Consider the following 15,456-nt stretch of genomic DNA (forward strand, 5'->3'; position numbering starts at 1 on the left):
CTTTGGCTCTCTAGTCGAAATCACGAACGGGAAAGGGTCACAAGCGGGTCGGGTTGTTGTTGATGGCGGTTGAAGCTGTCATTGAGGCTGAAAATGCTCTCGGCGAGGTCTTTACTCCTCGTTGAGGTAGGGACCCTGGTCGTAAGCGACTCTAGAGTGCCCTCCAATGACGAATTCCTTCTTCTCCAGAGCCTCTGCGAATTCGGTCTCGTGTCAGATTGTTGCCGCTCAATGTAGATACATGGGCTTTGCGGTGCAGTCTTACCTTTGGTTCGGTATCGAAACTTGAAAGTTGCGAACGGCTGCGAGATGGCCAGACGCGAGCGCCTGTCTGGCAGGGTGTCAATGTAGCGGTCAGAGATCCAGGGAACGTTGAGGCCCTCAACGAGCATCTCTCTGTAACTGCGTGTCAGGTTGAGTCAGTACCTTGATGCGCAAGTAGTGGGGAGAGAAGAAAGCGGAACAGACTCACGTGTCCTGAAGAGTTTGTCGATCACTACGAAGGGTTCGGTCAGAGAGCTGATCGACGTAGTACAGATCACGGTCCGAGACCAGGTACTCCGTACCGGGCTCCATCATGATGGATTTCTCCATGTGGAAGGCCTGAACTTTGATCGTGCCCATGTTTTCGATCCCCTCCTCATCTTTGCCCCGATTTCCGGGACCTGTCGACTGTCAGTTTGGGAGGGGTGACAACATATCTAAGAGGCAAGCATACCATTGGTAAGATCACTGAACTGGAACTCGCGGCGAGTAAATGGGCCGCCGACAGTGCCGCGCCAGTGGATACCATCCATGACCTTCTTGAACGAGCGTCCAGTGTTCCAACCTCGCTCGTGCACAAAGCACTCTGGCTGGCCGTCAATCTCGATGAAATATCCAACATGGTGGCCGCGGTGGACAAAACCCCTGGGTCGTTCGATCTTGACTGCCAGCTTCTGTCCAGGTCGGCCCTCGATGAAGCGAGTGACTTGATGATACTCCAACTTCACTCCGGCGGGAACCTCGTGGGGTTCACCCTCGATGCACCAGTTGCCCTCTTGAAAGAGAGGAGTGTACTCGGGAAGATCCTGTCCATTGACTTGGACCGTGACACCGAGTTGGTGCTGGCCAGTGATGAACGGCATCCTGTCCGAGTGAAATGCAGATGGAGATGGGATTCGGAAAGGAAGTGCGCAGGTGAGGGGTGGTGGCAGTGGATCAAATTTGATGGTGGTGACAAAATCTCCGGATGAGCCGTGGCAAGTGTTTGAGAACAAAATGCCACGATGGATTGGATCCCGGAGTGTGTTGTGTGGGTTAAGAAATCCGCAGCAAGAACCCTCCCAGTCGTTTGTATTTGAAAATCCAAGTCAGGCAAGTGAAAAGATATGACCCGCTTGAGGCTGTCGTGCCTTTACGCAATACTCTGTAAACGCATAGTTTAGAAAGGAACAATCAAATGAATTGTACTTGATCGTCAACTCATTTCTAGATGATCGTCGTGATACTGTGGGATCAAAAAGGTGACTGTATTGAAATTGTATATTAGCGCTCGGGCCATTATGGTAAAGACTATATCGGCGCAAAGGTGGACCCATCTATAGAATAGTACACTACTCGGCGACCATATTTACATTCCAAAGTGCAGAGTTTCTGCTAAGATAATAACGATATCGTTATAAAGTTAACCAGTCAGCTCTCTGGCATCTCCCCACAAATAAACAAAGTGCCTACCTAGGAAACGGCCAAGGTCTGCGTTTGTATTATCCTAGGTATAAGTATCTGAAACCCATGACAATTCAATATATCGTGAGTAAGTGCTTGGTAGGAACAATGAAAGTTTTTGGACATCAGAGCAGCATTGTGAATCACTGTGATTTACCTCTATGGCTCAGTTCACTTTTGAATCAATGGACAACCATGGCTTTTGTGAGCAAGACCATCAGTTGGACAACGGGAAGGAATGTTTGTCAATCATGCCACCAACATATTCGGGGCCATTTCACAAGCCATTATGCACGTTCAATAATTCATTTCGTCAGCATTATGTCTTGTATAATTGTACACAACCTCTGCCAGATCAGACAGCAGAGACAGTCACTCTGCCATGCTGCTGCTGCTGGTGCTTGGCCGAAATACCCTCAGCCGCGGTATCCTCGGTACCAAAAGCCTCACGGCCGCTGGCAAACACCTTGTCAAAGTCAAACTCGCCCCATCGGATCTCGGGGCAAAGACCAGCAAACTTCCACTCGCCATTGACCTTGCGGTACCAGTGGGTGTTTGTGCTGTGGGCGTGGCCCTTGACGGCGACGGTGCTCCGCGTCTCGTCCGTGTATCTCTGGTGGGGGACGCGCAGCTGGTGGACGCCGACGACCTCGGTGTCGCTAATCTTTTCCCACTTTGTGCCTCCGATAAAGTGTTGGGTCATGAGCAGGGGGTCGCCGAGTACGGCCTTGTCTGAAATCATGGCGATGAACTCTTCGGCGGGCATGGCTTCCCACAGTTTGTCAAGGAACGAACGATAGTCGATCTGAAATTGGAAGAAGAGATTAGTGCAAGTAGAGGTTGCAGGATGATTCGGATATTATTGCACCTACCCTCAGCGTGGGGGCGATACATTTCCTCAATCTGCTCCAATCCTTGCTATCGTAGCTATCGGCCCATTCGACGAGGCACTGCTGGAGACCTAGGTAGTCTATGCAAATATCAGCGTCTGTCATTGGATGTCGTTATCACGGGTAGGTGGTAGCTACCATCAAAGGTAATGTTTCCGTTGACCATGATGGCGGTATTTTGATGTTGTCTTCTTTTCTATTGCTTTTGGGGGGATATTCTTTAGTCTAATAAGTCATGTTGAATTGGATGATCTTGAAATGTCTACAGCTACGATATTTATGTCGACCTCGATGTGTCCGGACCCGTCGTTGTTTCATCGGATCCCCGAATAAGGTCCGCAGTATTGCTCGCGGGCCGGGAGTTGGTGGGTAAGATTGGACGTGGCAGAGCGCCGGACATCCCCACGGACGTTTTGACCGCCAGCAAACGTTACCAAGCACTCGACAGTGAGCGAAAATGTACAGGAATAGGCGAAATCTGACACGTGGTGTTACTATACATAGCTAAGACTCTCCGCAAATAACTCTAACAGACGTGATTTGGGTGGAGGTTGTCTGCATTTTGCATTTGCTGGATGATGATCTATGCTGGGAGTTGGGGCCTTTATGCGACGCTGCAGGGATGTTCAACGCGCCATGAGTCCGACACGAGTTGTTGTCAACGAGAAGTATCTCTGGCCCCCCCACGTGGTGGAGCAGCTCAATTTATGCAATTAGTTTAAAAGTAGGTAAAGACAATTAGATAGCCCCCAGTTGTTGCGGCTGTATGTTGAAGTTTTCTCAATATCCCCATCTATGTACGTCTGGGCATTCGCTGAAGGAGGCCCACCACTCTGGTCGGTAGTGCCACTGCACTGGCATCTGCCAGCTGCTGCCGCCCGCCCAATATGTTTCTCATCAGCAGCGCACAACGCGTTCGATGAAGCTCGCAGTTGATCACAGCGAAACGAATTCACGAGACCAAACCAAAACAGATTGATTGAGCTGTCATTCCCTCTTACAGACTGTGTAACTTTATTTATGATCGCAGGAGAAAGTGAAATGCTTGGAATGCGAGCGCTGAGCTCTGGCCCCGTCCGCCGCCATCCTTTTGCGCCGAAACATCAACACATCCGTCGCGCCAACCGTGGTTCTCAACACCTAGATATCATCGAGCAGGGACCAGATAGAGTGTCATTTCACGATTCTGCAATGGAAACCATGTTCTCTCTTTTCTTGCAGCATCCAGAGCATGGGAATGTGCTCCCAAATTTGGCCATCTCGGTCCAGGCCAGGCTGTCTCATCTTGGGCACGCAATTGATTGTTTTGCCTGGCTCGTTATTGGCCCATCCTTCAGGACTTGGGAGGAATTCCTCGAGGCCTGCCACAATTCTCGCCCCGGGGAATGCAAGTACTATGCAACAAGGCGAGGAACTTCTAGTCAACAGCCTCTATGAATTTCACTCGAAATAATTGTCTGCCGCTGCGCATACTTTCCCAGGCATTACACTGAGACAAGCCCAGGGATGACTAACATCAATACTCTAGCACAATATCACGTATAACTTGTATAGACGAGAGTCATATTTGAAGCCCATGTTCCCTCTAGATGGTGATTCTTGACCTTGGCAACTTTACGACAACTTTGAAATAGGTAAGATGGTACGAAACAGATGGGCCTTGTTGCTTCCAGGTCTATTGGGCCTGGCATTGGCAGCTTGCTCCGACAGCAGCTGCTTAGAACGTAAGAACCAAATTGCCGAGTGGGTGTCTGAACGTCAATTAACATCAACTTCTAGGACTAGAAAATTGCGGCCCAGGCTGCGTTGCTGACTGCTCCCGGTGGTTAGCCGTCACTGTCACGCCTGCAACCATGTGAGACCTATCCACCCTGTGTGCTGCTTGCAAATATCACTGACGTGCAGTCAAAGAACGTCTACTATTACGGTCCAGTCTAGCACCACGACTGCCACTGGACTCGCCCGCCGCCAAGAAAGCCAGGACAACCAAGGCCTCTGTCCACCCCCTCCATTCCCCCCTTACGCCGGAGCAGTGTGCAACGATCTATCGGAATATGTCTCGGCCTGCAGCTGCATCGGCGCCGGTCCTACAACCACCACAGTGGCCGTGCCCACGACGACAGTGACTGTGACGGCAGATGGCATACTCAATCCAACGATCTCTGGTGTTACTTCAACAACATCCGGTAGCAATCCTACTACCAGCACCAGTACTCTGATTCCAACCGGGGCCTCCGCTGAAACCTCTGCTGCATCAACTACCAGTGATAGCCCCATAATCTTGACAGTCGCTCCAGTAATACAGCCAGCCGTACAGACGCCCGCTCCTGGAAAGCGTTGGTTGCGCAGGCAGACCCCCACCGAGAGCGAACCTCCAGTCGGAGGCTTCATTGGCGCCGACAGTTCAGATTCAGGCTGTGCCTCTGCGCAAGAGTTTACCATTGTTGATGGAGAACTTACCGGCCAGGGAGGATCTCTTCGCGCAGATATCGATGCAAGCTTTACAGAGTTTGTACCCTCCTCGGGCGGCACTATCTCTAGAACCTTTGTCGTGATCAACTCTACCCTTCACTGGCAGAATGAGACCTTTTCTGGAGGTGAAGCAGGATTTTGCCAGAGCTCGGATGGCGTGGTCTATGCTACGTTCAGAGACGCAGAGAGCGACCTTCCAGTAGACTGCTCACCCATCTCAATTGTCGTGTATCGAGGTTAGTTGAGGCCCTTCTTAGACCAATATTTCGAGTTTCTACATACTAACTTTGGCCTACAGCTAATCGATGTGTCAATGGTGTCATTGTACCCGACCCAGATCAATCCATCACTAGCAGTGACTCCATGACGGCATCTTCATCTAGCAGTGACTCCATGGTAGCGTCGTCATTTGAGCCTTCGTCTGCATTTACAAGTCCATCGACTATCATTTCAGTTACAAGTTCATCGTCTATCATTTCATCAAGTACCTTGCCGTCGCTAAACAACTTTACGTCATCAACTGGCTTTGCGCCATCGGGTACGGGACCATTAAGCACCGCACTTTCGGGTATCTTTCCGTCAAGTACCTTTGCGTCGAGTACCGCTCCGTACAGTAACTTGACATCCAGCACAGTTTCAGCGGACACAGCTTCGAGCACTGCTACCCCATCGATAATTCCACAACCGCCACTTTTTGGTTTCTGCCTACAGGTCGACGGTCGCAACTCCTCCCTTGACAAGCAGTTTGTCACATCTGAAGGACTCGGGGATGGACTGTACCTTGAAGCGAAAGGCACTTCTTCCCGCTCCCCCGTGAAGTTCACCCTCAATCCAATAACCGGAGCATTGTCCACGTCCGACGGATCCTACGTGACCATATCTGGCTGTCCCGAGCCCGATGCGGAATTCGTGTCTTTCAGTATTGAAACTGCAGATGCTGTGAATGCTGCACCTGGCGACTTTATTCTTGTCACATGCTCACCCCGATACTCACCGGTCATGTCGGCTTTCGAGCTGCAGTGCTCCGCAGATTCTGGCGAAAGTAATTACGGACCATTTACGGGCACTGGCACAGATCCTGTAGAGTTGAGCATGCTGCGCGAAGATGGATCGGACCTGTCGCAGTCTGTCACGCTCGTGCTCCGTTCGGGAGCAGAGTGTGCTCTCAACACTTCGGAACCTACAGTCACATCCATGACAAGTACCACAATTCCGTCTTCCGTCGCTTCCGAGACTGCTTCTCAAAGTCCCCTGGACTCCTTTGAGTCTCTTCCCACGTCAGTCGAGAGCATTCCTACAACATTCCTATCCGAGACTTCCTCCGAGACTAGCACATCAGTCATGTTGAACCCGTCTGATGCCACTCCTACGGACATTACAAGTAGCAGTCCATCAATCTCGTCCATCACCCCTTCTGAGACTGGTGCACAGAGCTCCGTAACATCTTCAGAGGCTGGCTCTACATTAATCGAAGAGACTCCCACAGCATCCTCGTCAATATTTCCTTCCGAAACGAGCACTACTTCTCCTGGCATTTGGGACCCTTCAGATCCCCCTTCTACGCCTATGATAAGCATACCTTCATCGGCTTCGTCGACTGTTTCCTCTGAGACCGAAACTACCTCGACATCTTCCGAGTCAATTGTCTCATCGACGGAAGACATCACCCCAAGCTCGTCAACAATTTCTTCCGAGACGATTACGTCGATCACAACTATTGAAATCGTGTAAGCCTCTAGGTACTTCTCACCCCAGACCCACCCCGTCTCTACTCGGAGTCTACCTATGACTTGCTAGCTAATCTCAGTGTTTAATCACCAGGACGAGCACCTCTGATGCACCATCTACTACAACTACGCCAGCAGCACCGACTCCATTTTGCATCAAGATAACGTCGCCACCTTTTACAAACTTTTTTCTCGGTGCAGATATGTTTTTTCACAATTCCGGAAACGCCATTCAGCAATTTTTCAATTTTGATCCAACCACGGGATACCTTACTACAGCAGCCCAGGACGTTCTCGCGATTGGTCCAGCATATAGCGACCCCTTAAACGTGAACCTCGTTTCTTTGAGTACTAGCCAAGAGTTCAACAGACTTCAGTGTCAAGTCATGGATGGCAGCAATTCTTCCCCTGGCTCACCCCTTTCGTGTACTGCCTATGTCGCTGGGCCCGAGCTTCCGACCAAGTCCAAACGAAAGCCGACCTTGACCACCAGTTTTACAAAATTTGTGCTTGGTGAAGATTTACGGTTTCGAATAGCCATCGCGGGAAATGAGCTAGCCATTAGTCTGGCCCTCTTCTCTAGCCCAAATTGTGGCTTTCAGCAATGATGTTCTAATTCTTGTATACCAGAAAGTTGCCCCAATGAGTGGCGTGTATCATTATCTTATGTAATCATCATGTAGTTGACTTATGATCTTTGAAAGGAGGGTCAATCCTCTGTATGATTAATGTCACAATGAGGGGATAATTTAATTCGAGGTATGAGAACAACATTGCAAGGGAAAAACCACTAAACTTCGTAGTGTCTTTGGATACGTTCTGCAAATGTAGATCTTTGCCGAGTTTTGACTTTGTTTCTTCTAAGCAAACATTGGAACTTTGGTATAGCGACACACTTTACCTTTGGTCCAGCCGCAGTGAGACCAAGATCGCTACTTGTTCCAGTATATGACAAAGTCGAGCTAAAATTGAGCAACATAGACAAATTATCGTTCTTCGTTCCTCATGCATCACCCGGAATTAATCCGGCATCATTATTTTCAGGGTGCTATAATGGAGCTTCCTAGCAACAATGAACTGTGATGTTGAGCCTTACCGTTTTCTCCCCAATGTGGCTTGCCAAATTGTCACTTTGAAATGACGAGTCAACTAGGAACAAGGCCATTGTCTTTGACAATTATATCGAATATTGTCAACTCCATGATTATATAAGATGTTATTCAACACCAATATCTGCACAGATGAAAGGAGCTCACATCTAGAACTCACTGTCCCTCTCTGCTACAGCTCCAATAGCACCACTTTATCATCATGTCTCATCAATCAACGATGCACGAAAACCTGTCTCTAGACATGGTTCGTACAGCCTTGCTTCGCTTACCCGTCACATTGGCACCCGTACAACTTGCAGAGCTAATGAGCCGGGTTGCCCTGACAAGAACAGACACAGGCCTTTGTAACCACCATGATGAAAAGTGCCGCGCCCTACTGCGCACGATCCCGTTGGCACTGACAGCAAGCCAGGTGGTAGAGCTCGTCAGGCAAAGTTTCCCAGAGGGCCGAGATTCGTGCGACAGGTGTCGGGAGCAGGCCGCTGCCGCCGAATTCCACGACGAAGACCTAGTTCTGATCCAAGCAGGGGAGGACAGCGTTGGGAATGCAGCATCGTCCGACGACAAGTCCCACCGGACGCCTTTGCCCACGTTGGACAGCCGGTCCCTGGCCAAGACGTCTCTGGCCAAATTGCCACCCATGATCCACGCATCATCTTCAAGCCAGGAAGATGTATCCGGAACAAGCAATCAAGGTGACACGACCAAAATGCGCCGCTATGACAGACTGAAAATGGAAGGCAAGTGTGTCACCTGCGGCGGGCCACGCATGAACTCCAGGTTCGTTTCCTGTGAGTCATGCCATGCTACTAGAAATAGAAGATATCGCCAGAAGCTCAAGAATGCTCAATGTGTACAGTGCTCTAAACCACGAGGAGACGCGCGAATCATCATTTGCAGCACATGCCAAGCTAAGAACAAGGCATCTAGAGACAGAAAGAGGACAATGGCCAAGGTGTAAAAGGATTGAGAGGGCAAAGGCTTGGAATTTGTTCCGGTTACTTTCGGAATTAAGGAAAAGTCAAAGTGAATCAATGGTCAAGGTGTAGAAAGGAAGGAGAGGGACAAAGGACCTTGTCATTAGAGGTAAGGCGGCTTTGACTTGGTATAGACAGTGCGATAGCATGGTTCATACCCAGATTGGTCTAGATGATATTCTATTACTTTCAAGAGTTTTGCCAGACATGAAATGTGTGGCTATCAATGTCTAGTAGATGTCTGTCTCATGCTTGACAATGATTGTATACTGTAACTTTCGTGGACTCTCAAGTGTATCATGTCTAGAAATACTTTTGCGTCTGTGCAAAGTGCATGCCATGAGCAAAATGAAAGAGCTTGGCAGCGACAATCATGCGGTCCTGCTTGGAGTAGGCAACGAGGCGGTCGTAGAACTCGGACAGGGGAATGATGACGCGCTGAATGTGCTCGCCGTCCTCGAGGCGCTGCTCGGGCAACTCGTCGCCTTCCTGGAGCTGGACCTCGACCATGGCCATTTGCATGTTGGCATTGCTCATGCCCGGGTCGGCGGCCTGGACGGGGCTGATGCTCAGGAGCTTGCAGTCGTAGCCCGTCTCCTCCTTGAACTCGCGCACGGCGGCCTGCTCGGCCGTCTCGCTGGCGTCAATGAGCCCGGCCGGCCACTCCACCGTGTATGCGTCCAGAGGCGGGCGGTACTGGATGACGATGAGGGTGGACGGGGGCTTGGACGGGTGCAGCAGAATGTTGCCCATGGCCACGGCGTCGACGCCAGCCTTGCCCCTCGTCTTGCGCGTGGCAACCTCCCAGGTGCGGTCCTTGCCCGTCTCGTCGGTAAACTCAATCTTCTTGAGCGTGATCCATCTTGCCTCGTCAATGGGCAAATCCGACAGCTTGTTGATGACGGGCTCCTGGGTCTTTTGCGACATGCTGAATGCTCGCTGAATGCTGGGCGTGGAATGAGTGAGAGATGATGTCACAGCTTGCAGGCGCCGAGTAGCAGCAGCACGAGCTGATTGCATGTAATGGTCTGTAGATGACGCGAGAAGAAGGAGAGAGTGTGTATGTGAGCTTCGGCTTCTTGCTCGTGGGTTGATGTCGCGGAATATCAGATCTATCGTGTTGCTGTACTTGTTTTCATCCACGAATTGAGTTGCAAGCAGTGTCACTTTTATGCAATCGACCGTCGGCCTTTCACCCCACCTCTTGATTGGCAACAACCCCGCCACTGGCAGTTGCGCCGAAAACGCTCGCATCAGCGGATTGCTTGCATGGCCCCACAAAATCCGTTTAGTGGACTGATGGGCCACTGGGTCTCGATTGACGCGCTACTACAGGTCGATTCCGGGACGTATAATCGAGCCTATTGCAGTGGGAAGCGCTAGCGATGCTGTTTATAGGTGGTACAATTCGTAGTAGCGGGAGCATCAGGCGCTTTGTCTCAGAGATATATCTGGCTCAATCTAGTATTTTGTACAGATATGTTACCTAGGTAATCACCCTGATAGTACTCAAGCACAAGGTAGACATCTCACGTTACGAAAGATCATGAGAAAAATTCAGATTTCGCTAATGCTAGACATAATATCATGAACATGTCAACTAAGACTCGGCGTCATGTTGTAACACACCCCTTGGACACTCGATGAGTCGTCGTACATGGTGAATTCGATGGGTTTCTTGCGAGTAATATCCCTCGAAAAGTTGAACGTAGTTGTCATGTGAGGTTGTTTTTTCACCAGGTGCTGCTCCGCCAAAGTGCTGGTGCTGCCGCTGACTGGTCTCCTCGATGCGTGTTGGTTGGCTACGCGTATTCCATCCCAGACCCCCTCGGCAGATTGCGCACTGCCCATTTGCGGCATCTCTACCGAACAGTGATCACTAAACTTGATCTTGCAAGCTAGTATATCGATACTGCAGGCACATGTTAGTACAAGGTAAGGCAGTTGATGTGAGACTAGACGTACTATATCATCATTGGAAACAAGCATTCCAACGTATAGAAGAATCGATCCACTTGCCCAGCAGTCGTTAAAGCCTCGGGAAGGGATTGGTTGAAGATGTATGCAATGGCTCTGGATATACCAACAAGTGCCAGCGATGCCACACGCGTTTCGGTTCCTCTCATCAGATGCTGCAGCAGGCTCCCAGAGAGTGCAGCGTCCTTGGATGCCCTCCGAGCTGATGAAAACTCGCGCAGTAGAAAGAAGGCGCTGATACACTCGAGCAGGGCAATGAGGGTAAAGTAGCCGACATGCAAGTAGTTGACGACCCTCCGAAAGTCTGAATCCGGGACCAGGGTGATTTTGACGCGGCCGACGAGGATTGCTGCTCGGATGGCCGTGATGGCGAGGGCTATTGCCCAGAATATGGCCTGAAAGGCAGCGCGACTTTGTCGATTCAAGAGGCGTATCAAAATGGCATAGCCGTAGAATGAGATCCCAACTTCCTGTATCTACATTGAGTGTAAGAAAATGAACACAACAGATGACACAAATCCGGGATTGTGAGAGTTGGATAGAAACACACCAGCCAAAAGAAATCAGCAAATCCAGATGCGATTGCCTTGTTGACGACGGGGTAATCGGCGTAAAAGGCATAATAACACAGTCCATTCGCGATTGCACAAGCAATGCTGACAATGATTGGAATCCAGACGACGGGCGTATACTTGGTGATGCTAATGACCACCAGACCATAGAGGACATTGGCCACTCCAATGGTACTGAGTATAGCCCAGCACTGCTCGTAATAGAGCGACATAATTGCGATCTTATTATTGCGGTGGAGACGACATGGCCCGAGTTTTCAAAAACGGTTGGCTAGTGGTTGTACAAGTCGGAGAGGACAAGTTAAATTGAGACCAAGGGAAATGGGAGGGAACGTTGAAATCTGTAACGCGGGGATACGTGATGCTCATAAAAGGAGCCCGAGGGTTAGACAGGCAGGTAATGTTGGTAGTAGGTATGCGAAGGATGCGCCTCTCGCTTGTCAACATCGAGGAACATGCCCAGGTGCTTACTGGAGAAGTGATGCTGAGAGAATCGGTGCCGCACGACTACTTACTTGACTGACTACATAACTGCTATTCCGGACGTACATGGGCTCCCTGCACCAACATGGTAACATCACATCACCATCAGAACCGACGGTGCGGTACGGCACATGCCCAGGTGCAGTCTATGGTCTCGCTCGGACTCTTCCAGAGCGATCATGACTTGGGCGTTCCTGGTCTTTGGGCTCTTTACCCCTCTGACGACCCCAAATGATCGTCTGTCTTAATGCCTTAAGAAAAGCAAAATCTCTGGGCTTGAAAGAATTGGCAATACAGGTGGTTATTGGACAAGGTTGTCAGCCCCATTTCCACCGGTTGATATTGTCCCTGTATCAGCTCAAGCATTATGTTGCAGCTCCTACTCGTAAAACATGTCCTTTATTCACCTTTTCCCTCGGCTCCAGGGCTCCTTGGGGGCCAGTTACCTAAGAAATCCCACACCGGCGGGATAACCAGCTAATGTAGACTGCACCTTGGGGGAGACACACCTTGGTGACCTACCACCCACTGCGGCAGCTGAATCCAGGGGTTTCTCCTGTGTACAGCGCGCATGGCGTGTCCCCCCGGCTCAATCCTCCGGGTCTACCAACCAAATCCTCGCTAGGCGAACCTATTATGAGCGTTGAAGGATGGGGAACCCTGGAAAAGGTGCGCATGATCCTTGACAAGGCATACAGAGACTCCGTACTCTCCAAATCTCATACTTGCGACTACTGGCTGCTCCTGGAACGTTGAACCTGCAAAGTCTTTTCCTCTCGCAAATGCTTACGGCAAGAAGCTCGCCCACACGCCCGCCAGCCCAATCGACACTGGACGGATCCTTTTCATGCACAGCATCACTGGTAAAAAGTGGGAAAGGGGGTGGGGCCCGCCCACGGACGAACCCGCCAGGTTTCTGCAGAGCAGGAAGGATTTTTGCAATCATCTGGTGCAGAATGAAATGAAAATAGATCAAAACTACTGCATCAACAAGAGGATTTATGCTGCTGCATTCATGTTTGTTCATGTTATTCTCGTGAGGTATGGAGCCGCTTTATTCCAGATTTAGTTGGAATCGGCTCCACTGTGAGCAAAGAATAGCAACACGCTTGGCTTTAGCCTTTAGGGCAGCCAACTGCCGGAAAACGCCAAGCACATAACCTAATGGGATACTAGCAAGCATGACATGATGTTGTTCGCAATGGCCCGATTCGGGTGACTTGAACGGTCAGTAAAAGACACTAGTATTTGAACCAATAGAAGACAGTAAGTCCTTAGTTCAAATTGCAATTCTCGTTTACTTCTTACGCAAAGTTGTGTAGATCTTGTGTGGGAAAATGAAAAGGTCTAAGATTTTGGGGGATTTACACACTACAGCGCCCTCAAGCCCGCTAGCTTCGGCACGGGCAGTGCCGTCAGACCCATACACACTACAATTTTAGTTGCTAGATACCAGGTCTTGCCTGCGGCAATGATCTTCCTTTCGAGCCAACCGTTCTACAATTCACAGCTGCTGCAATGACAACAAGCCTGCATCTTTCTGATTGATCACAATGATGAATCTTTTTGATATAGAAAGCGACCTCGACTTTTTATTCCCATCGAGATGCCTTCGTGATCAATAATCATGATTGAATTTACCATGTAGATCTTGCTGGCCCACACAACCCTCGGTTCTCGAGCATTCAGAGCCCATCACACACATTCCTTTGCCTCGAATAATCCTGCCAGCCGTCCAATGGAAGCGTGATCTTATGACTCCAGGGTCATCCTTCAATCGCCATACATCATCACCCCGGCGCAGCCTTGGTGTTGCGCGTTTGGCGTATCGCATTGCCTGCCGTATCTATCGATTTACGCAGAAGCTTGCGATGACGAGCAGAGCCAAAAACATATGCTTTGATCGATCTGTATCATATGCTTGCATCTCCTATTTGCCAACAGATCTCTTGAATCCACACTGCGCCATGGTTGGGCCATCAACCCATTTGAACCAGGCTACCCTTCGCTGCGCTCCAGGCAGCACCGTGGAAAGCATGCCAAAGGTAACGGCCCACGGCCAAGATACGGCAGCACATCAATCAGTGAACAGATGATTCCCTCTAGCCTCGATTCACCTTTCAACCCTCATGATGGGAGCCGGGTAGTCCGCCTCGCGCCATATGCCGTACAGTCGATCTGCCCAATAAGGGTATTTCTCGTACAGGCTCTTCATATCCTGGGGCTCGATAGTATCGACAGAACTCTCGTGGTCGTGAACATCCAATTAAAAGTGATTCAGGAGATAGCGATCCAGTTCATGGTCTCACACTTCCTTCTCGAATTTTATTGTTCTTTCGGTCTGCTCGCATTTCAACAGCCTCATCAAGCGTTACCTCATTGCTGACCTTTCTAATCTACGATCCCCTGACGTGTGGCAGCTGCCTACTGGCTGTATTGGCTGCACCTCTTGAACCAGCATTTCCAGCCGCTATTTGCGGCCACCTTCGAGTAGGCAATGTGGCGGTGCTGTACCACAGCAGAAAGTGACATGTGTAGCTGAATCATTGCAACCCAAGTAAGCAAATTCAGATACCTATCGTGCATAGCAATCTCATTCCAAAAGATCAAAAAACTGTCAAAGCAGTAGAAAAGATGAAAGGAGACCCGAATTTTGTCGTGCTGAAGTATCCGGGATGGCTAGACGCTGCCAAATTCGAGGATAAAATCCTAGGTGCCATCGTGCGCTACCCATTCAAGCCCACCAACGAATACCTGCCAGACAGCCCCCTGCGCTATAACAAGAACGACCTAGTGGAAGGCTGCTTCACCAACTTCCTCCACGACAATACTGAAACCAAGTCCCGCGACGCGTCGGCGGCGCTGGAGTCGCTCGTCGGCTTCAAGTGGCAAGGCAGCAAAGAGGAAATCGTTCGCCTTCAGGGCAAGTTGCTCCGCGTCAAGCGTCTGCAGCAGCATGCGCAATTTTGGTCGCAGCTCAAGACCGACGAGGCCGTCCGCAATGCCGTCCCCGACTGGATTTCTTTACTCAACACGTGGCCGCCGTGTCTCGTCGTCGGCGTCATGATCGCCGAAGACGTGGAGCTGGACTTTTCCGGAGCCCGAGAACGCCGGCGCGAGGGTGTGATTGAGGCTCCGGTGGCGACGGTCGCGCTCACGGCCGCCGGTGTGCCCTCGGCCCTCTTGGGGGTTGATGTAGGGAACCCGCAGGTATCGGTGGGCTCTGGCGGGAAAACTGCAACCGTGTTTCGCGCGAGTTCGGCGCAGCGCAGCATCTTTGCGTTGGAGCTGCGTATCGTCACCACGGCGTTTCTCCGCCGGCGGGAGCTGGCGCTGAAGGAGGATGGGCCCAAGGTCTACTCGGGCCGGCTTGCGGACGGTGAGCAGAACTGGGACAGCGAGGATTCTGACGGAGCTGTTGGCGTAGAGGACCTGATCTTGGAAATTTTCACGCAGAAAGAGTACAGTGAAATGAATTAATTATGTTCTTATGTGTTGTTGTTTCTATGCAGATCTTTCTGTTTCTAAATGCAGCCTCC

The 15,456-nt window shown here is 50.4% G+C and overlaps 7 protein-coding genes across 7 annotated transcripts; 3 read left to right on the plus strand and 4 right to left on the minus strand.

Annotated features, from left to right (window-relative positions):
* Positions 1-111: 111 nt before the first annotated feature.
* Positions 112-1,127, minus strand: PFICI_02497 (uncharacterized protein; the record flags this gene model as incomplete). The annotated part of the gene is made up of 4 exons (XM_007831078.1): positions 112-194; positions 266-396; positions 473-665; positions 719-1,127. 4 exons carry the CDS (start codon positions 1,125-1,127, stop codon positions 112-114), a joined length of 816 nt encoding a protein of 271 aa, XP_007829269.1.
* Positions 1,128-2,062: 935 nt separating this feature from the next.
* On the minus strand, positions 2,063-2,763 carry PFICI_02498 (Scytalone dehydratase; the record flags this gene model as incomplete). Its single annotated transcript, XM_007831079.1, has 3 exons — positions 2,063-2,512; positions 2,580-2,677; positions 2,736-2,763. The coding sequence occupies 3 exons, from the start codon at positions 2,761-2,763 to the stop codon at positions 2,063-2,065; spliced, it is 576 nt and encodes a 191-aa protein (XP_007829270.1).
* A 1,473-nt stretch (positions 2,764-4,236) lies between these two features.
* Positions 4,237-6,800, plus strand: PFICI_02499 (uncharacterized protein; the record flags this gene model as incomplete). The annotated part of the gene is made up of 4 exons (XM_007831080.1): positions 4,237-4,321; positions 4,377-4,452; positions 4,509-5,305; positions 5,368-6,800. 4 exons carry the CDS (start codon positions 4,237-4,239, stop codon positions 6,798-6,800), a joined length of 2,391 nt encoding a protein of 796 aa, XP_007829271.1.
* A 1,307-nt stretch (positions 6,801-8,107) lies between these two features.
* PFICI_02500 (uncharacterized protein) lies at positions 8,108-8,869 on the plus strand (the record flags this gene model as incomplete). Its single annotated transcript, XM_007831081.1, has 2 exons — positions 8,108-8,688; positions 8,731-8,869. 2 exons carry the CDS (start codon positions 8,108-8,110, stop codon positions 8,867-8,869), a joined length of 720 nt encoding a protein of 239 aa, XP_007829272.1.
* A 319-nt stretch (positions 8,870-9,188) lies between these two features.
* On the minus strand, positions 9,189-9,905 carry PFICI_02501 (uncharacterized protein; the record flags this gene model as incomplete). The annotated part of the gene is made up of 1 exon (XM_007831082.1): positions 9,189-9,905. The coding sequence occupies one exon, from the start codon at positions 9,903-9,905 to the stop codon at positions 9,189-9,191; it is 717 nt and encodes a 238-aa protein (XP_007829273.1).
* A 576-nt stretch (positions 9,906-10,481) lies between these two features.
* PFICI_02502 (uncharacterized protein) lies at positions 10,482-11,646 on the minus strand (the record flags this gene model as incomplete). The annotated part of the gene is made up of 3 exons (XM_007831083.1): positions 10,482-10,797; positions 10,851-11,338; positions 11,413-11,646. 3 exons carry the CDS (start codon positions 11,644-11,646, stop codon positions 10,482-10,484), a joined length of 1,038 nt encoding a protein of 345 aa, XP_007829274.1.
* Positions 11,647-14,551: 2,905 nt separating this feature from the next.
* On the plus strand, positions 14,552-15,397 carry PFICI_02503 (uncharacterized protein; the record flags this gene model as incomplete). Its single annotated transcript, XM_007831084.1, has 1 exon — positions 14,552-15,397. The coding sequence occupies one exon, from the start codon at positions 14,552-14,554 to the stop codon at positions 15,395-15,397; it is 846 nt and encodes a 281-aa protein (XP_007829275.1).
* Positions 15,398-15,456: the final 59 nt, after the last annotated feature.

This window comes from Pestalotiopsis fici (genome assembly GCF_000516985.1).
Source record: "Pestalotiopsis fici W106-1 unplaced genomic scaffold PFICI_Scf_2, whole genome shotgun sequence".
NCBI classification, from domain to species: Eukaryota; Fungi; Ascomycota; class Sordariomycetes; order Amphisphaeriales; family Sporocadaceae; genus Pestalotiopsis; species Pestalotiopsis fici.